General features: G+C 35.6%; 4 protein-coding genes across 5 annotated transcripts; 1 reads left to right on the top strand and 3 right to left on the bottom strand.

The window, feature by feature from the left end:
• Nucleotides 1-4,686: 4,686 nt before the first annotated feature.
• Nucleotides 4,687-6,067, bottom strand: LOC148586505 (uncharacterized). Its single transcript, XM_088515669.1, has 2 exons — nt 5,980-6,067; nt 4,687-5,045 (listed from the first exon to the last, which is right to left on the bottom strand). The coding sequence occupies exons 1-2, from the start codon at nt 6,065-6,067 to the stop codon at nt 4,687-4,689; spliced, it is 447 nt and encodes a 148-aa protein (XP_088371795.1).
• Nucleotides 6,068-6,473: 406 nt separating this feature from the next.
• LOC132179968 (1-aminocyclopropane-1-carboxylate oxidase homolog 1) lies at nt 6,474-8,198 on the bottom strand. The gene is made up of 3 exons (XM_059592794.2): nt 7,465-8,198; nt 6,979-7,300; nt 6,474-6,872 (listed from the first exon to the last, which is right to left on the bottom strand). Exons 1-3 carry the CDS (start codon nt 8,001-8,003, stop codon nt 6,621-6,623), a joined length of 1,113 nt encoding a protein of 370 aa, XP_059448777.1. The 5' UTR covers nt 8,004-8,198; the 3' UTR covers nt 6,474-6,620.
• Nucleotides 8,199-9,208: 1,010 nt separating this feature from the next.
• Nucleotides 9,209-13,037, bottom strand: LOC132179739 (uncharacterized). Its single transcript, XM_059592503.2, has 5 exons — nt 12,757-13,037; nt 10,063-10,177; nt 9,854-9,943; nt 9,664-9,762; nt 9,209-9,551 (listed from the first exon to the last, which is right to left on the bottom strand). Exons 1-5 carry the CDS (start codon nt 12,822-12,824, stop codon nt 9,450-9,452), a joined length of 474 nt encoding a protein of 157 aa, XP_059448486.1. The 5' UTR covers nt 12,825-13,037; the 3' UTR covers nt 9,209-9,449.
• Nucleotides 13,038-16,529: 3,492 nt separating this feature from the next.
• LOC132178888 (uncharacterized) lies at nt 16,530-19,443 on the top strand. Of its 2 annotated transcripts, none has more exons than XM_059591463.2 (5): nt 16,530-16,840; nt 18,331-18,445; nt 18,549-18,638; nt 18,751-18,849; nt 18,945-19,443. In XM_059591463.2, exons 1-5 carry the CDS (start codon nt 16,773-16,775, stop codon nt 19,044-19,046), a joined length of 474 nt encoding a protein of 157 aa, XP_059447446.1. In that variant the 5' UTR covers nt 16,530-16,772; the 3' UTR covers nt 19,047-19,443. The 2 variants fall into 2 exon arrangements, with proteins under 2 accessions (XP_059447446.1, XP_059447448.1); XM_059591465.2 differs by having other exon boundaries at nt 18,273-18,445.
• Nucleotides 19,444-19,867: the final 424 nt, after the last annotated feature.

Below are 19,867 nucleotides of genomic sequence, written 5' to 3'. Positions count from 1 at the left end.
ACGACCATTAGATCATATGAATTTATTACTTAGAGTTTGAGTATTTCGGTTTTCTTGCTTCTGTTTTGTAATAAGGCTTGGCCACTCGATCTGCCTACTTGGATGTGAACTGAAGTACTGAACTTTGATCCAGATCTTTTAGGTCGTAGATGTGAATTTTAGTCCAAACCTTCGAGTTGTGGACATGAACTTCATCCTGGCTTTTGGGTTGAAGAGGAATTTGCGCTACCAATGCATTGGATTGCGTCCGTCTTATGTTTGTTTAATGTTCTTTAACATTTTAGTTGATTTTGTATGAATGATTGTGATGTTGGGATTAATCTATTATATTTGTTTAATGTTCTTTAGCATTTTAGTTGATTTTGTTAGTTTTAATTGTAAGGTTGACATTAATCTGATATGTTTGTTTAATATTCTTTAGTATTTTAAGGTGCAAATTATTCTGGATGATTTTTATAATCTAATACATCTAAATTACAAAAAAAAAAAAAAAAAAAAAAAACAAAGTCGAGCTCGAGCTCGAGCTCGAGCCTGGCTCGAGATCGAGCAAAATAGTCGAGCTCGAGCTCGAGCTCGAGCAGGGTACATCGCCTGTCGAGCCGAGCTCGAGCAGCATAGTCGGGCTCGAGTCGAGCTCGAGCTCGAGCTCGAGCCTGACTCCAAAATAAACGAGCCGAGCCTGGACAGCCAAAGCTCGCCCAAGCTCGGCTCGTTTACAGCCCTACCCACGAGAACTTCAAGCCCTTAATTCTGACGCCAATTATAGTCTGGACAAAAGCAAATGCACCATCTGGGAGAAAAATTGTAAGATGTTGAGCTGCCACTTGATTTATTTAATTATACACGAGGAAAGATTGTCGGTTTCCTAATGTCTTTTAGCCGGTGCCTTATTTGGCAAAGCTTTTTCTTTTTTTCTTTTCATTTTTCTTAAAAAAATTATCAAATTCTTTTCATTAGATTATCAAATAATTTAAAACTCCATTCTCATTTATTTTACATCAATCAATCTTATTACTATTCTAAATAAATAAATAAAACTTTTTCAACCACACGAGCTTCACAAATATCATCTGCAACAATAAATCCAGTCGTTACAAAATCAATTCTCATTCCAAAAGTTACAAAGAAATATGAAAGTCATGAAGTGCGGCTGTCTTTATTTCTGTAAAGGGAATACTATGTACCTTCTTTGACGCAGTACTAAAAATTACTATTAAATTTTGATATTATTATATTATCATAGAAACAACATTGTTTTGAATTTTTTTTTTTTTTTTTCTTTTGACGGTTAGTGGAGGCAATCAGTGAATTTTTCTAATCGCCTAGGCGATGGTTAACAATTTTAGTCAATAACCAATAAACATAAACGCTTTTTTCACTCCTAAATACAGCTGTATGCACCAAGGGAAGAATGAAAGATGTTAGTTTATTTGTTGGCTAAATTCGGTGATCAAAATGCCAAAAGTTCATGGGCGTCCAGACGGGACTCATGGATATCCGAATGGACAGCAGTGCCGCAAAGTAATTCTTCAACCCGAGAGCTTCGTCTGCAAGCTCGTCTGCATGGCGTCCGAACGGAAGTTTTCCCGAGAGCCTCGTTTGAAGTCTCATCTGCATGGCATCCGAATGTAAGTTTTCCCGAGAGCCTCGTCTGAAGTCTCATCTGCAAGCCATCCGGACACGCCGCGCCTAGAGAACCAAGTTTGCGATGTAGCCCTAGCCTCATCCGGACGAGCATACTCCTTGTCCGGACAGACCGTGATCAAGTCTAGTTTTCCCTGATAAACTAGCTCCGTCCGGATGGCTCGTAGCTTCTAAGTCTATTTTCCATGTAATTGAGTTTCAATTAGATTAGGGGTCTTTAGGCTTATATATATAGATCTCTACAGATTTGTATAGGTACGAATTTCCACCAAAGGATTCGTGATAGGCTAAGCTAAGAGAGTTCTATTATATGTAAGCTAGAACGCATCTCTCTTAGAGTGATTTGTGGTTTGAAGTAGTTCGTTGATAAACTACGGTTGAGAAGTCTATCGACAGGGTTCGATAAAGGAGAATCATGTGAAGAAGATTGTGAGCAAGGAAACAAGTTGGAGGTTTGTCAATCTTACAAAGTCAAGGACTTGCAAAGGGTTGTAAGTGTTTCCCGTGTCTGTAATCTCAGAATATTTTATTATAATGATTTCCTGGGTTTGACTGTTTCGGAGAGATTTTACTTTTAGAACGATTTTTAAAAATTTTTCTCTTCGTCACCAAAATATATGTCTACTTGCATTATTGCTTTACATATTTTGGTGTATAATTGTTTATTTTTTTTGTTGATGCATAGTTTTCCAAGGAGTGACATGGCACACCCACCAAGGATCTGCTACTGTGTCCGAGGAGGCGTCGAGCTGCAAAAGAGCAAACAAAAGGATCAGAGCAACTGGTGGTGTTCCGACAGGGGAAGCTCCGATGCCTAAGTCAGTATTTTGAGGAAAAAGTGTATAAGCAACAAAAAGTTAGAGAGCAAGAGTTCCACTTACCCAGACGTTGAGCTATGACTTGCATTTTATAGGCATTGAGTGGAGTTGTTGTTCCCCGTACATTTCGGCTCCCATATCCCTGAATATTTGCTATGCAGTTATTGGCAAAAGATATGGGTTGTTAGCCGCTCCGTGATCTTAGTAGCCTGAAATTGTCAGATAAGCGATTTTGCCTTCTTGGCGCTAGATAAGAATGCCCAAGTAGTTCTCAGTCATACGTGTATAGCTTAGGCGTTGACAACTGGTCTACATCCTGGTGAGTGAAGATAACTGCTTAATGATAGACTATCCCGTTTATGTGGGGATAATATATATCTATCATGTAAGATGACCAATCTATCCCTAACATAAGACTATTATGCCCCGTGAACCAACTAGCTGTCAGGCTGGGCTGACCGAGCCTTCACGTGGGATGTCTTAGCGGGTTTATTAGTCAGATTTGGGCCTTGAGGTATGTTGGGCTTTACGTGGCCAATCCATGACCCAACAGCTTCATATTATTTATTCTGCATATTATGTGACAAACACGTTTTTGGAGTCGTTATACGTTTTTCAAAAGAGATATATATCATCAAGATAATCAAGAAATAGATATAAGATAGAGATGTAACTCAATTACAATTATTGTATAGTAGGTTTCTCTTGTATATACTTGCTCTATTAATAACATCACACGGGTGCTCACCAAAGTAGGAAGCCAGAATACTTACAATTGTTTACTTGTTTAGTAAATACATTACTAAGATAATGTGGCACTTTTCTGTAATGTTTTTTTTTTTTTTTTTTTGGAATAAAATAAAAAAATACATTACAGATAAGGGCCACATTATCTTAGCTCACAAACTTGATGGAAAATATAAATGGGGAATCCAACTCACAAACCATTTATTCGATCATATCTGTTATTGGAGTTTAGAGCCTAAAATGCGGCAGTGCAAAAGTCCCATCAAGGCCTTTTTCACTGAAGTACTTAACATAATTGCTCACTGTGGTTTTCCTATACTTTGGAGGATTGTTTGCTGATAATAACTCTTTTATGGGTCCATAGAGTTTTGAGGTTGACCGAGGACCCGTAGAGAAGAAGCTCGCCACAGATACTCTAGGCCCTACCCTGTTTGCCAATACTCTGTGTTCAACACTTTTAAACCTATCGTTTGTTATAAGCTGGAAAACCCAAAAGGGAAAAAACTTGTAAAATTAGCTGCAGCAAAAAAGGATCATTCTTGATTTGAATACCAAGTGCCCTACTATAATTGAATGAAATAAGGTGTTAATGAGAAGAGTTGCCTGCAGAAGATCTCCCATGTTAACCACTAGAACCCCTGGCACCGGAGGGACGTCGACCCACCTGTCCTGATGAGGACTTGGAGGCCACCAAATGGGCCTCATTATTATGGTATGCAAATTTAGCCCATCAGTTTGTAAAAAGAGACAGAAGAAGAATTTTTTTTTTTTTTTTTTTTTTTTAATTGTGATGAGCAATTTGACAAGGATATGATATTTTTTTAATGTGAAGAAAGCAATTTGACAAGGATATGCACGAGGAAAGATTGTCGGTTTCCTAGTGACTTTTAGTGGCAAAACCTATTCTTTTTCCTTTTCATTTTTCTTAAAAAAATTGTCAAATTCTTTTCATTAGATTACCAAATAATTTTTTTTTTTTTTTTTTTTACTTTTTCTCACAAACAATTTAAAACTGCATTCTCATTTATTTTACATCAATCAATTCTTATTACTATTCTAAATAAATAAATAAATAAAAGCATTCTCAAACACGCCAGCTTCACAAATATCTTCTGCAACAATAAATTCGGTGGTTACAAAATCCATTTCTATTCCAAAACTTAAAAAGAAATATGAAAGTCATGAAGTGAGGCTGTTTATTTCTATAGAAAAAATACTATGTAACTTTTACTTTTACGCTCTTTGACGTGGTACTAAAAATTGTCATTAAATTTTATATTCTTTTTTTTTTTTTTTTTCTAATTGAAGAGGAAAAAGGGGGCTACAAGGGAGGATCTTTCCCATTCTTGATCCTAATGGAAGAAAGAATGGGGGATTCTATGGGAATGCTACCAAACACTAGATGGGTAGCGGCCCATTTTGCTAAGACATGTGCACGATAATTTGCACATCTAGAAACTTTCAACGCATTCCAGCATTAAAAGGAAGAGAGCTCAAGTCTCAAATCAGAGACAATAGGAGCAAAATGCCAAGTAGCAAAAAGATGAGGTTGATTAACAGCTAAAATAACCAAAAGAGCGTCCCCTTCAAGCATGAAATTACTAAAGCCTGAAGACACTACAAGTCGGGAGGCAAGAAGAGCAGCAGAAGCCTCGCCTAAAAGAGCATCAGAGGAGAAAAGCTTTTGGGTAGCAGCATGAATAATTTCACCATCATGATTACTGATTATAGCAGCTGCCACAGCAAAATTTCCACAAACAGCTACATCAAAATTCCCTTTAACACTTCCTAGCTGAGGAGGAGACCAAAGAGAGGGGAGAGCTGAAATCTGCCAAGCTGAAACATGGTACTCATGAGTAATCTTGAGCTGCTAGATAATCTTGGGCGGATCAGGTTGAATAGCATCGAGGATCAGTTTGTTTCTTGAGAACCAAATGGTATCCATAACAAGAGCTGCAAAAAGTTGAAATTTCCAGGAATCAACTAGAGGAATAGCCAACCTGTCAGAGGGATAAATAATAGCAATGATCCAATCAGAAATGGGTCTGGCAACAAAAGAAGAGATCAAAATAGGCCAAGGAGAAGTCCTCCAAAGAATCCTTGCTAAATCACAATTCAAGAAAATGTGATTCAAGGTCTCTAAAGAGCCTTTACAGAATGGACACACCCAAGCATTGTCATCCACAGAAGTCACAAATCTACCAATATTAGCTCTAGAAGGTAAAATATTCCACCCAATTTTTCATAGCAAATGTTTTAATCTGGCTTGAATCTTGATGCCCCAAAGGGTCTGCCAGTCAACTGGAGATAATGGAGAATTACTATTAAATATTATATTCAATAGTAATTTTTAATGTTACATAAAAAATGTGCGATGAGAGTAACATTTCTCTTTCTATAGCATTTGTGAAGTAGCCAGTGCGGCTGCCTTAATTTATGTGTGTCAATTGTCATCTGGGTGTATGCATGCCTTTACATGTGAAGGGAAATCCTCACTGAAAAGTGTGAGAATGACGACTATAATCAAGAATATGGTTGAGTCTTGATATCGTTCATTATTGCGGAGTAAAATGTGGACAAAATTCTTGCGTCGTGAAGCAGAGAAAAGAGGGAAAGATCGAGCAATGCAATGGAGATCTTTCAGCCAATGACATTTGGAATTAAGTAACAATTAGCCCAAAAGTTCTCGTATTATGTGTTTGAATTTACTGTTTGATAGGTTTTATTCAGTATATTTATTTCATCTAAAGATCGATCAACTTGCAGATACTTTCACAAAGCACTTTCCGGCTCCGAAATTCGTCATACTTGGGGACAATCTCAAGTCTCAACATCACTTCTCTACCATTGTGACGCATGATGATCACAAGTCATTGGATAGCAATCAACAACACAACCGTACTATGCACCAAGGGAAGAATGAAAGAGATAAATATGATCAAGATAATCAAGAAATAGATAGAGATGTAGTTCAATTACAATTGTTGTACAGTAGGTTCCTCTCATAGGGATACAATTATATAATGACTCTTATACTTATTACTCGAGTAATTTTAGAAGTCTATCTCGTGTTACTCCAAGAATGATGTGACTTTTACAATCACAATTTGAGCAAAATTTAATAATGATCAATTACAAGTTCAATAGTAATTTTAAGAGCTAGCCACATCATTCTTAGAGTGAAATAAAATAGACTTGTAACATTACTCCTTATTATTCTATTAATAACAACACACGGCTGCTCACCAAAGTATAAAGCCAGAATAATTGAAACTGTCTACTTGTTTATAGTAAATACATTACAGAAAACTAGAAAAGTGCCACATTATCTTTTAGCTCACAAAGTAGATGGAAAATATAAATGAGAAATCCAACTCACAAACTATTTATTCATATCTGTTATATTGGAGTTTAGAGCCTGAAATACGGTAGCGCAGAAGTCCCATCAAGGCCTTTTTCCCTGAAGTACTTAGCATAGTTGCTCACTGTGGTTTCCCTATACTTTGGAGGATTGTTTGCTGATAATAACTCTTTTATGGGTCCATAAAGTTTTGAGGTTGGCCGAGGGCCCGTGTAGAAGAAGCTCGCCACAGATACTCTAGGCCCTACCATGTTTGCCAATACTCTGTGTTCTACACTTTTAAACCTATCGTTTGTTATAAGCTAAAAAAAAAAAAAAAAAAAAAAAACCTTGTAAATTAGCTGCAGCCAAAATATCAAGTGTAATTACTATAATTGAATGAAAAAAGGTGTTAATGAGAAGACTTGCCTGCATAAGATCTCCAATGTTAGCTACAAGAGCCCCTGGCACCGGAGGGACGTCGACCCACTTGTCCTGATGAAGGACTTGGAGGCCACCAATGTGGTCTTGTAGAAGAACAATGAGGAAAGCATCGTCCGAATGCTTGCTTGCGCCAATTGTTAACTCTGGCTGTGGGCAAGCGGGATAGTAATGGCACAGAACCGCAAGCCCCTCACTGCAGTCAATCTCATTTAGGTGGTTTGGGTTCAGCCCCAAAGCCTCTGATAATAACTCCAACAATAAAATCCCCAACTTCATCACCAGCTCCGAGTACTGCTCCAGTACATCTCTACAGGCAAACGCACATTAATTAGGTGGTCATAAATTCAGATCATAATTCAGTTGACCAGCAAATGAGTTTATCAGAAATTCATACAATCTTTTTTGAACTTAAATGACTAATTAATCTTAACAATAATCCAGTGGATTATATATTGCAAATTAATCACATACCCGCATGCAGCTGGCAAGTCTTCTGCCTTTGGGGGATTAGGTGCCATCAGACAATAAAAGGTATCCCTCCAATTAGTCGCCGGAGCGCTATACAGATCAAAGTTGCTGTTATACACCACCGGTTTCAGGGGATCGCGGGTATACAACTCTTTCTTCACTTGAGCGTCCTGCTCATAAAACCTACGCACTCCTTCCTTCATCTCCTCCAAAACACTCACAGGGATCCCGTGATTGACCAGCTGAAAGAAACCCCACGTCTCAGATGCATCGCGAATGCTTTCAACAATCTTCTTGCGTTTTATTGCATCTTTGTCGATGCCTTGGACATCTATGACGGGAATACTAAACTGGGTGTCAACAGAAGCTGAGTTGTCCATGTCGTCCGGTGGACTATAGAATATACGAGGAATCTCAGTAACCCCAGCATCTACAAGTCCTTTAACACCGAGCTTTGTGTCATCAAAAGCCTTCAGCTCACTTGTTCTGTCATACTCCGGCTTGAGCGTTGCTGGAGCTTCATCTCTGCTGGTGACAACCATTTTGCTTCTTTTGTGAGGTAACCGTGGAAGTTCTGCTCAAACGGATTTGTAACAAAGAGACAGAAAAAGATAAAAGAAGAGAAATCAAAGATGTCCTCTACTTGTATGTATGGACCAACCTCTGTTGTCTTTTAGTAGTTCATTATTGCTAAATCTGGACAAAATTCTTGCGTCGTGAAGCAGAGAAAAGAGTGAGAGAGCAACGCGGTGAGCTATCATTTATCTCCCTAACCGAATAATGATAATATAAAATAAGATTTGTTGATAGGTCCGTATAGAAGAAAGAATGTGGACAAATAATATCTCCAACAAATAGTCAAATATCATTAGCGTATGTGCTTCCTTAGAAGTTCTTCTTTGTAAAAAGTAACCCCCCATAGAGGAGATTATCCATCCTAGATGACGTATGTAAGTAGCAATTAGCCCAAAAGTGCTCGTATTAGAAACGGATAAACTATCATTATCATAATTATATATATTTGAATTTACTGTTTCATAGTTTTTATTCAGTATGCCTCCTGTCCTGTCGATGCTTGCATTTTTTTTTTTTCTATTTTTAGCAATTTTAGAATAAGCAGTTGTAGATGATGCGTGCCCACCCACCCATTTAATATTATATAATAAGTTAAATAAATTTAGCTCTCTCTACTTGGATTCGAACATTCGACTTTTGAGACACTTTACTTGAGGTTTCACTTTCACAAGACACTTTCACTTTCACTTTACTTGAGACTTTATGCACCAAAACACCGCTGCTCCCACTGTTTCTTCAGTCTCAACTTTGCCTCTTCACCCAGGTTGGTAATAGCCCAGAACCATTGTGAATTTGGGAAGTATTTCTCTCTCATCTCAATTAAACAAATATCAAATCTGTTTTGGGAGTATTATTACTGTGGTGCCAAAAAGGGAAATGCTAAATACTCTCTTAGTGTTTTCCTATTTTCCTAGTATTTTTCTCATTCTAAATTTTTTTTCAAAAATTGACATGTCACCACTCCATGAGTCAATGACACATCATTTAAAAACTAACTTTTGAAAAAAAAAAAAAAAAATGAAAAGTTAAACACTTCTCAACCCGGACTACTCCGAGACATAATACCGAAAACTGAAGCAGCTAAGACCTTCTAATATAATCAATCCCATGCCCATCTCAAAACTACTTAAGGTAAGATTAAATATTTAAACCACCATAGAATGAGTCGATCTGATATCCATAGATTTCAAATTTTTCTTAACCTCAATTGAATGTGTCCATAAATCGACTCAGTACAAAACATCACACCCTCAAAACAAGCTGAAATTCCTTCTTTAGCCCAAAATTAATTACCCTAAACTTTTGAAAGAGAAGCAATGATATTATAAGCATACAAAACTAGTTCCTGACCAAAATTCAGGCAGAGTTGGGCAGATCAAGTAACTGAGCGCTCATATTACAGAATGTTCCATTCACACTGTCTTGGTTTTGGGAGCCTTTTTCCTCAATTGTCTCCTCGGCATTGAGTTCTTCATGCCTATAAAGAACAGCAATGCCCCAAACAATGCCAAACTCTGCAAAACAAAACACAAAGGAAAAATTAATTAACAATTCATACTGGGAAAACGCCCCCCACCAACCCCAAAAAAAGGGACAAGACAGATCAAATGCCACAAAGATTCTAACCTGTGTAAACTTGAGGAAAAGTTGAGTATATTCTTTCTTCTCAACATCGTAGTTATAGAAGTCATACAATATAGGAGTAGCAATTGCCTGTTGCAGAAGCTGTGCCAGACAGCAATAAACACTTAATTTTTTTCAATTTTGGTTGATCTGAAGGTACAAAACATGGAGGGGGTATTCAAAGACAACAAACCAGAAGATATGCTCCAAGAGAGCTGCCAAAGATGAAAAGAAGACCTCCAATGCCCTTCAATGCTATCGCAGCAGCCACTAACTGCTTAATCTGCCAATAACAACACCAACAGTCACACAGTGTGTACAAAAAAACTTACAAAGCAAACTACAATTATCCACATGTAACACCTCAATGGTAAGTTGATAAGAAATGAATGCATTACTCACTTGAACTTCCGGCACTTGCAACCCAGTCTGAGTCTTCACATGATTTGAGAAAGCACTAAATTTTGGTCTCAGATACTTCGCTGCTGGCCCACCATCAACGCCAAAATCATTGAACCTGTAGGTTGAAACAACAAATTAAAGCTCAGACATCTTGTACCAAGCACTGATAGAATGCTAATTATAGCGATAAAATTGAATATGCCAGTTCCTGAGGTTTATAACTAGGACAATTTGCGGAGACAGCTTAAATTGTACAATTAAAATTATTAACATAAATCTTCCATTGGGCCAATGCAAAAACCCACCATTTGTACTGGAAAGATAATTGATCATCCTCACATAAGGTCAACCACAACCTAGTTGAATTGCTCTCTACAATTTCATATTGAGCTCACGGTATTATTCGATATAACTCTTTCACATAAAAGAGTTAACTTCACGTGTCAAAGTTGTACAATACAAATAATGGACATACTTAATAAACAAGTGAAGATCAGGTTACACTGAACTATGGAAAATAATTGGTTCAACCACCACTTGTTTTGTAGGAACATATTTTCAAAAAATTCCTCTTTCCCACCATGGCCAGTAACAGACGTGCATTTACAACTTATTTCGCAAGAAAACTCCTGTATTCTTTCTTTTTCTTTTTTTCCTTCAAAAATTGGGAGTTTAGCTTTCTTGGAAAAAGGATCAAACCCTAGCATACAGAAAGTATAAAAGAGAATTTCACAGGCATACTTCTATCTATCTAAATTATGTCAAACAAAAGTTCTCGATGAACTTTTACACTGCAATCCTCCATCCTTTGTACTTTATTTTCATAGTATTAATTAAGTACCACCAAAAAGTACAGAATACAAGATTGAGAAGAATGTGCGCCAACAAACATCATTTTGTTATACAATATCTAGCTGTCCCAACTTTGTTATGGTTAAACATTATACAACAATTACATCCAAATTTTGAGAGTAAAGTAACAAAAAATCGTTACTAATGTAGAAAAGAAAAAACATAAAGACTTAAGATTCTCTGATGCTCAGCGAAAACATAAATTTGATGGTTCCACTTTCCATTTCTACATACTTTTTCCTCTAAATAGAAGCTTTCCAAACCGAGCTTACAATCCAATTACCATCTTTAAGATCCAACAACTGTAACGAATTTTATCTTCAAAAAAGTTAAAATGCTACTGCTAAAATGGCAAAACTTAAGGTAGCAGAACCAAGAGAAGTCATATGTTTTTGAAAATAGCTTCCTCTCATGGAAACTTATTATTCCAGAAGATTAACAAGGAAGACTTCCTGACCTCTCAATCATAATTTCATGAAAAATAATATTTCATATCAATACCATTTTCTACCCACTTAAGTTGCAGCCTAAGAGAAAAGTATCAACATATAAATCCAAAGTAGCTAAAGCCTATCATTCAGTCCAATACACACACACACACACACACACACAAAATAAAATAAAAAGAAGTCAATGCTTTAAAAGTAGGGAAAATACCTAATAAAGATTTCAAGATACCCGATATTCTGATACAAGGGGCAAAGCCCATCCTATAGATAAACCTATCTTATTGTAATCAAACTGTAAAATGCAATCCGATAAACCTACTAAATGATCAAACTACCAGTTAGTCATTTGTTAGAGTGTCAACCTCTTCTAAATTGACTAGTAACCTCAAGTGGCTTTTTGCAATTTCAAAATGGAGAAAAAGAGAACAATTTCATGAACAATCATAGTGAAGCATCCAGTACTCTCCCCGCAACATCTAAGAAATGTTCTCCAGGGAAAAGAACAATTCAAACACAACACAAGAAACGTTATTGTTTTTTTTTTAAAAAAAAAAAAAAAAAAAAAAAAAAAAAAAAAAAGAAAAGCCCTCATCAAACCAAGCCCTTACATCATGGTGAACAGAACACCTAGTCTAGGCCTTTCAAGCAAACATTTAAAATCCCATCAAGCAAAACTTTACAAGATCTTATTTAAGTTCTTTATAATAGGACAGTTACCATTTTCAAAAGAACCCACAAACGCACAGATCAGTAATACCAACAAGCTTATTGCAATAAATGAAAACCAAAATAATAAAGCATAAATAACAGAACCATCAATAAATAAAATCAGTTTGCAACTTCTGATTAAAATAGCCAACAAAAACCAAGGAAGAAAAAGTTAAAACCTTTGTCTCTACAATCGAAAAAAGAAAAATCCTAGTCTGATACATGGTTGTGAATGCATCAAAATCCACATCAAATTTGAAAATATAACGGATCCAACGGCCTATTTAGTTCAAAGTAGCACAAGCAGGCCGACAGTAAAACCAGTGAGAAAAGCCCTAGATTTTCGACCAGAATGACTCCTCGACAACATCCAGTATCCCAAATCAGAGACAACTTTGTTTGGTTCCCGAGAAAACTAGACAGACGACAAAAGACTAAAAAGTAAAACTAAAGAATGCGTCTCTAGTTTCCAAGTAGCCGCACCAGAGTCGGTGAAGTAAAAAGCCTCCACTTTCCCGATTCCGACTTACCGGAAAACCCAAAAGTCCAAACTTTCAAAATCTTCCGCCTCTTCCATTTCCCAGACTTTTTTCAGCAACCAAACACAGCAATATATCACAAACACTAAAACAAAAAAAGTATCAGGAAAAAAAAAAAAAAAAAAAAAGCAGATCCAGGGGCTTACTCTTGATAAGCAGAAAGAATGAACACGGAAGCAAAGAGGACTCTCCCGACGAACGAAACGAAGGCCATGGCTGTACGGACGCGGACACAAAAGAAGGAAAACACGGAGATTCGAAACTCGGTGCGCAAAAACCGGAGAGGACGCGTGTTTTTCCTTTTGCCGGCCAAATTGGGTCTGAAAATTTTTGGCCTAATACCGCTCTCCCCATGTTTAAGTATAATTATAAATACAACTTCGGCGCCTAAAAAGTCACGCGGGAGTAGGTGTACTCGCGAGAGTGTGGAGATATGGCGGACTCGCTGCGACTCGGTGGCGGTGGTGTGTTCGGAGGGCTACACATATGCGCAGCCAATCGGGTTGGTTGGATTAGATTAATAGATGAGTAGATGGCAGTACGGGGAAGCGAGTACAGATATTTTTGTGCGTTTGAAAGTGTTGCGGTATGTGATATGATGGGTGCGCCCTCATGGTTCTTGTCACGAGCTCCCCACTAATCAAGGGGCAAGCGACTCTAAAAGGTTAATCGAATGCAATAGATGCAACTAAACATAAGTTTTCCTTGTTAATATCATCAATTTTACATCTTTACAGTTGACAAACACTACAAATTGATAGATTAAAATAATGGGAATTATGGGTGTTTTACTAATTAAAGATCAAATAAAGAGAGTTACTTTAGATGGTTTAAACATAGAAAAATGTTAAATTTAAGTTTGCAATTCGTCGATGACACGTGTCAACAAGTGATTAGACGGTATTCAAACTTTTTTTCTGTAGTCGAGGGGACTCCAATCGACATTACTCTTAAACGGTTATAATTAGTGTGAAAAGAACATTAGTAAAAATAAAAATTCTTGTTAAATATATAGTGAGATGACAAAAAGTAAAAAACAAAACAGTTGAGTGGCATAAAAGGATTCATGGTAATTGATTCCGTTGAGAAGTAAGGGCCCGTTTGGAAGTGCAATTTTAAAAATTACGTTTTTGAAATCACTACTTATTAAAATCGTATAGGCGTTTGATAAAAATGTTAAGAAGTATTTTTTTTATCAATTGAATATTTGGATAACATTAACATATAATTACGGTTTTATGGCCAAATAGGTAAATATTGCTCCAAATATTCTTTTAAGCGAAATCGTGATTTTGGTTTAAATTCATACTTTTTCAAATAAGCACCTCTTAATCAGCTTATAGAAATCGCAAATTTTTTCATGATTTTAAAATTTACGTTTCTAAAATCGCAATCTCAAATACTCTAAAATTGAGATTTTGTTTAAAAACGCACTCTCAAACGGACCTAAGTATATGTATCTCTGGTAAATTCATCTAGAAATGTTAACAAATAAATCGAATAATCTTGAATGAGTGCTATCAATAAAGTATTCACATGCCACCTTTTTTGAGCCATAAGATAAGTATTAATTACTCTATCCAGTAACTGAGGGCATCTCTTAAAAATGGTTTGAAATATTTGCATCGCAGAAAGCGGTTGTAGGAATTTATGACTTAAGTAAACAGTCTCATGTCGGCCTTCTCTCTGTATGGTTGTAGTTTCAGTGTTTTGCACTGGCACCAGTATTTTTGTTTCCTTTTCTTTTCTTGCTTTTATTTTCTTTTTTGGTCCTTCATATCAGTTTTTAATTGAAGGAAGTCTATAATTCATGGAAAATTTGCAGTAGTGGAAGCATGAACACAATCAGGTGCCCCGTCACATGGGGTTGAATAAACTTTTATTTACAAAGAAAATAAGTGGCAAAGCATGAGCAAATGGAACTTGGAAGGCAGAGGCGGATATAAAGGGGGCGGGTAGGGCGTCCGTCCTTCCAAAAATTTTTGAATTTTTTTTTTTAAAGGGTAATTTTTTTAGTTTTCGTGACCTTAACTTATATTCCTTCTTCTTCTGCCCCTTCAAAAAATTTTAAAATATTATTATTTTAGTTCCACACCAATTCTTAGATCCGCCACTGATTATAGAAAGTATAGAAAACCAGCTTCTCCAGATCCCAGCAGATATAAAAGGGTTGCCAATTCAAAGGGCACTTGCAAAGCAAAGCAATTTGCAAGATTTGAAATCAAAGTCAACTTGAGACAAAAGCAATGAACAAGTCAGGCATTTACAGCACGTTCCAACTGCACCCCCGTTATTCAATTAAGGTTGCCTCGTGGCTGACTTGTCTTTCTATTACTTTTCTTTTAATATATATATATTTTTTTTATGTTTTATTTGAGATCAGAAACTATGGGTGCAGAGCAAAATGCTTCACACTTCATCAAGAATCTGATGCACCAGCACGTGAATATCACAACTCACATAGATGATAAAACTAAATGACAGCAAATTTAAAGGGATTGGAGAGCATCAACCAAAATCACAAACAAGATTGGAGCATCAAACCATTTATAACAAATGCTCACTTTTTCTTGAGAAACATTTCATCCTGGAGCATCCAAAATGTCTGCTAGAGTGCTAATCTAGTTGTGTACAACTTAATTTAAATGAATTTTTTTCATCTTATTCCTTATTCCTAAGGAGTTTTTTTTTTTCCTAAACAAGTGACTTTTACAATTTTATTTGGACATGACTGTAATAACTTCCTCCTCGTTGAGGAATCAACGATGGAAGATGTCTAAACAGAGACACCAAAATAGAGAGTATCTATCAAGTCATAGCCTGATCTTAATTTCATCCAATGTTAGTGACTCCAAGTTATTAGTAAGACCGTTAAAGAAACAATAAGCATCATGTCGTCATGGACTACTTGGCCTCCAAAACATTTACTATTAGACCACCACCCTCATTGTTTCCTACACGTTTGTCTCTTTGTCAGTGACCTAAACTCACGCGACTCAAATCCCTAGTAATTTATTGCTCAGATTGTTAGTAATGGAAAAAGTAAATATAATAAAGTTTCAATGAGGTCTACTTACCTGAACATGTACTGAATAACTCACACACTTGTTAGAGCAAGTGAACCTCATAAAAGATTCTTTCACATTTACTTATCAAATTATTAATCACCACAACAAAATTGCTAGACCTTTATCCAAAACAGCCCCTCCTAACTTGTGTTTTGTATTATTAGAAACAAAACAAGACAAAAGAATATGGGAAGCTTCACTACCTTTTGATATTTTTGCAATTATATCCTTAAAAATTCTTAATGTCAGGTATCTAAATTTAAAAAGTTTGAAATGTCACCCCTCCGTTAGGATTTAACCAGATGCGAAATTTTTTAAATATCCCCTTATTTTTTTGATTTTTTTCTTAACATATTCTTCAGGGTCATTTTTTATTTAAAATAATAATAATAATAATTTAATTATTGAATAAGGATAATTTATAATTTCAAAAAAATTAAAGAGTATAAGAGTGCGTTTGGTATTGCGATTTTATAGACAAAAAATGTGATTTTAAACCAAATCACAAATAATTGATTGTTTGGCATTGCATTTTTTAAAAATTACAATTCTGAGTTTTCAAATCCTAGGTAATTAAGAATGTGTTTTTTTGAAAACACTATTTTAAATGTTAAATTGCGATTTTAAAAGTCAAATTACGATTTTACCAAATACTTTAACTGCATTTTAAAAATCATATTTTTAATTTACTATTTTTAATCACACATTTTGAAATCGAATCAGACGGATGGCAAAAAAACCTTTCATCTTTTTATGCTCTTATTTAACCCAAAATTATATCCATAAATATGGCATTAAATACCCACGTTGAATGTTTCTAAACTTATAAAAAAAAAAAATGTAATTATGTGGGTGAGTGAACATAATATTGATCGAGAGCCAACGACTGCATACACTGGAAGTTTGGAACTGTTGGCATCATCGAGTCAACGTTGGATCCGATCGAAACCCAGTCTGTGTGTCCGTCTGATCTCGTAGATATTCCGTTTTGTTTGCTGTATAATTGACCACTCGTCTCCAACGACTATCTTCGCACTCATTCTCTCTGTGCAGACAAAGAAAAAAGAAAAGAAAAGAAAAACCGAAGGGGGCTAATGGGATTCGTCTCTTTCTTGGGACGGGTGCTCTTCGCCTCGCTCTTCATCCTCTCCGCCTGGCAAATGTAAGCTTTTCTTTAACTCTTTGTCTCTCTTTTTCCACTCAGATCTGTCAAATCCGGTCTTGTTTACCTCTTTACATCTCTCTTTGTGTTTGCGCATATTTTGTGTACAAGAAGATTAGAAGAGGCTGCTATTATTATATTTCTTTTATGTATCTGCCTCTAAAGTTAATAGTACTGCCGTGTGAAATTGTGGTTAGGGTATTTTGGGTTTCTAAAGGTGGTTAATTTAGGGGTCCTCTATTCTTACAATCTTATCTACCATTTTAAAATTAAGTAGTTAACTGACTTAGATTTGATCAAGTTAGTGTTTATTAGTTAATAAGATGGTAATAAATTAAGAAATAATTGAGATAATAGCTGTAGAGTGACAAAATTTAAATCATTTAACTTAAAAATAACAATTAAGATTTTAATAACTTGGTAAGATTTTAAGAAATAGAGAGTAATGATGGGCATACAATAATTGAAGATGTAACTTTAATGTACGTGATTGTTGTGAAGAGGTTCTAAGAATGTTGATACAGTTTCTTGTCAAATTTTGATGTGGTTCATTGAGTTCTTGAACGTCTGGGGGAGGAAATTCATATTTGATACTTTGTGCAGCACTCTAGCAACAATCGTAGCTGTGATCTTGTGGAAAATGTTTGTAAATAATTAATTTAACATTGTTTTTGTGTGTTTTTTTTTTAAAGTCTACTTTTAATATAAACACTGGTTGGGGAAGGGGATGATCAAAGTGCTCAGTTCTAGATTTCAGTGTGCTGGCTAACACAATCTATCTTGTGATATGCTATAATTGCGGCACCCGGGATAACACTTCTTTGACCTGCATTAGTAATTGTGCTGTGATCTTAAGTGTCATACATTGGTTAAGTGCAATCTTAACCATATATATATATAGCTTTTAAGTTTTAAGCACTTTCCTTTTGTAAGTTAATTTTCAAGAATGAATTCTTGAGGTTTGTATCATTTAGTATCAGAGCTAGTTATCACATTGAACATGAGATTGGACGGAGTTTGTCGAGTATAGGATTGGATGGATTGTGGCTTTGTAATCGAATCACAGGGTGGGCAATCTATAGACTAGATTAAAATGTATTGGTATTATGTATAAGCATAGTGTTAAGTCATTAAATAATAATAGATGAGTGAAGCCGTCAAAAGAGAGAATACTATTATCGGCTCAATGTAAATAGAGTGGCCTGCCGTGGAATTTGTAATTGCTCGGCCTCTTCTGCTTGTCTGCCTGTTATTGTCATTGCCCTTGACTATTTAACAAGGTTTGTGTAATTTGAAGTTAAAATTAAAAGATAGTAGCTCAATATATATATAAGAGTGTAACATGGGCTTGTTGTTTAACAACTATCTTCTCTTTGCCGTTTGTTGAACTAAATGAATAACATAAGTTCGGTTGATTGCTTGCATTATGAAGCTGTCACACTGGGGTGTACTGAGCAATGCTAGTTTCTTCGTGTTGAAATGATACTTAGGTATAATGAGTTCGGTGCTGATGACGGACTTGCTGCGAAGGATTTTGCTATCAAATTCAGTGTTCTGCAGAAAAATTTGTCCTCCAAATTAGGGGTCAGGGTGCCTGATGTTGATGTAAGAGCCTTTTGGTGGTTTTACTCTCTGGATCAATTGTTTCAGTTGTTTTACCAATTATCCATGCGTAACTCCATTTATGATTTGACAATCTTTCGAACAGGTTAGATATTTAGTTGGAATTACTATTTTCATGAAAGGGATTGGAGGCATTCTGTTTGTATTTTACAGCACCCTTGCAGCCTGTCTCATGGTTAGAATTTACTTTAATTTTAGTTTTATTTTATACCTTTGAAGAAATGACCTCTGAGTTTTGTGTTCCAGCTACTGCTGATTATGTGACATTCCTTTTTCCTTTGCTGTAGCTCCTCCACTTGGTGCTCACCACTCCAATTCTTTATGATTTTTATAACTACCCTCCTGATCAGCCTCAATATCATTTTCTCTTGAATGAATTCTTGCAGGTTTGTATAAAAAAGTCTTTTGGTGTGTTTCTCTTCGTTATCTGTTTGTTTGCCATGTGAAAACTATGAATTTTGGGTTTGCAAATTTTTTGCAGAGCACAGCACTTTGTGGTGCATTGCTGTTCTTCATTGGGATGAAGAACTCAATTCTGAAGAGGCAACTGAAGAAGAAGACTCCCAAAACAAAAACAGTTTGATATACTAAAAAAAAAAAAAAAAAAAACAAAAAAAGAACAGTTTAGATATATCAAAGAAGTAAGAGTTGCAAAATGGATTCTTTTTAGGTGTTGAAATTTCAGGGTGTGAATCTGAGACTCTGCAGCATCCGGCATAAGTGTGGATGTTAATCAAGCTACTCAGCTTATACTCCTTTTTTGTAAAATGTATTTCTCCTTTTCTAGGACATGTTACTTTGATTTTTTTTTTCCCCTGTTATGGGGTGACATTGTTTATCAGCGAATGAATGGGTTGCTTGAAGATGTGATTATTAGAGAAGAAAAGAAGAAAACTTTGATGAACTTTGCTTCTTTTCTTCACATAGTAGTTAGTGGGCAAGATATGGTTTTCTCTATAGTAAAGGACAATTTTAGCAGACATGATCCTTTACATGTGTAGATCCCAATAAGTGGTTGTCTGTTGTAATTCTGTTTATAATTAATAATCAAAACAAAAATTATACAAAATGTAACATTGGCTGTGTGTTATATATATATTATTTTTTATTTTTGGGGATTTTATAAATACTACCCTTGGATTTTAGCTTGGTATAAATACTGTGACTGGATTTTACAAAATCTCAGAAACACCAAAAGAACTAGGAAAAAAATAGCTTCTTGAATTATTACATTTATTAATTTTATTTAAAAAAAGTAACTAAAAACATAAGAAATGATGGCCTTTTTCATATTATTCTTTTGAACTTTTTTTTCTTTTTTTAAATATGTATATATATAAATTATATATAACACCCTTAAATCAACGCGATTTTCGTAAATGACAAAATTTTGAGCCTCGATGT

Source organism: Corylus avellana, chromosome 4 (genome assembly GCF_965113065.1).
Source record: "Corylus avellana chromosome 4, dhCorAvel1.hap1.2, whole genome shotgun sequence".
NCBI classification, from domain to species: Eukaryota; Viridiplantae; Streptophyta; class Magnoliopsida; order Fagales; family Betulaceae; genus Corylus; species Corylus avellana.
This window is presented reverse-complemented; position numbering and strand designations above follow the sequence as displayed.

Coding starts and splice junctions, on each gene's coding strand:
- LOC132178888 (XM_059591463.2), top strand. CDS start 16,773: ATGGGATTCGTCTCTTTCTTGGGACGGGTGCTCTTCGCCTCGCTCTTC. Junction 18,446..18,548: donor TCAGGGTGCCTGATGTTGAT/GTAAGAGCCTTT, acceptor TCTTTCGAACAG/GTTAGATATTTAGTTGGAAT. Junction 18,850..18,944: donor TCTTGAATGAATTCTTGCAG/GTTTGTATAAAA, acceptor AATTTTTTGCAG/AGCACAGCACTTTGTGGTGC.
- LOC132179968 (XM_059592794.2), bottom strand. CDS start 8,003: ATGGTTGTCACCAGCAGAGATGAAGCTCCAGCAACGCTCAAGCCGGAG. Junction 7,301..7,464: donor GACTTGCCAGCTGCATGCGG/GTATGTGATTAA, acceptor GTTTGCCTGTAG/AGATGTACTGGAGCAGTACT. Junction 6,873..6,978: donor ACATTGGAGATCTTATGCAG/GCAAGTCTTCTC, acceptor TTTTTTTTTTAG/CTTATAACAAACGATAGGTT.
- LOC148586505 (XM_088515669.1), bottom strand. CDS start 6,067: ATGCGTCACAATGGTAGAGAAGTGATGTTGAGACTTGAGATTGTCCCC. Junction 5,046..5,979: donor CCGGAAAGTGCTTTGTGAAA/GTATCTGCAAGT, acceptor ACCATGTTTCAG/CTTGGCAGATTTCAGCTCTC.
- LOC132179739 (XM_059592503.2), bottom strand. CDS start 12,824: ATGGCCTTCGTTTCGTTCGTCGGGAGAGTCCTCTTTGCTTCCGTGTTC. Junction 10,178..12,756: donor ATTCTTTCTGCTTATCAAGA/GTAAGCCCCTGG, acceptor TTCAACCTACAG/GTTCAATGATTTTGGCGTTG. Junction 9,944..10,062: donor TGCAAGTGCCGGAAGTTCAA/GTGAGTAATGCA, acceptor TGTTATTGGCAG/ATTAAGCAGTTAGTGGCTGC.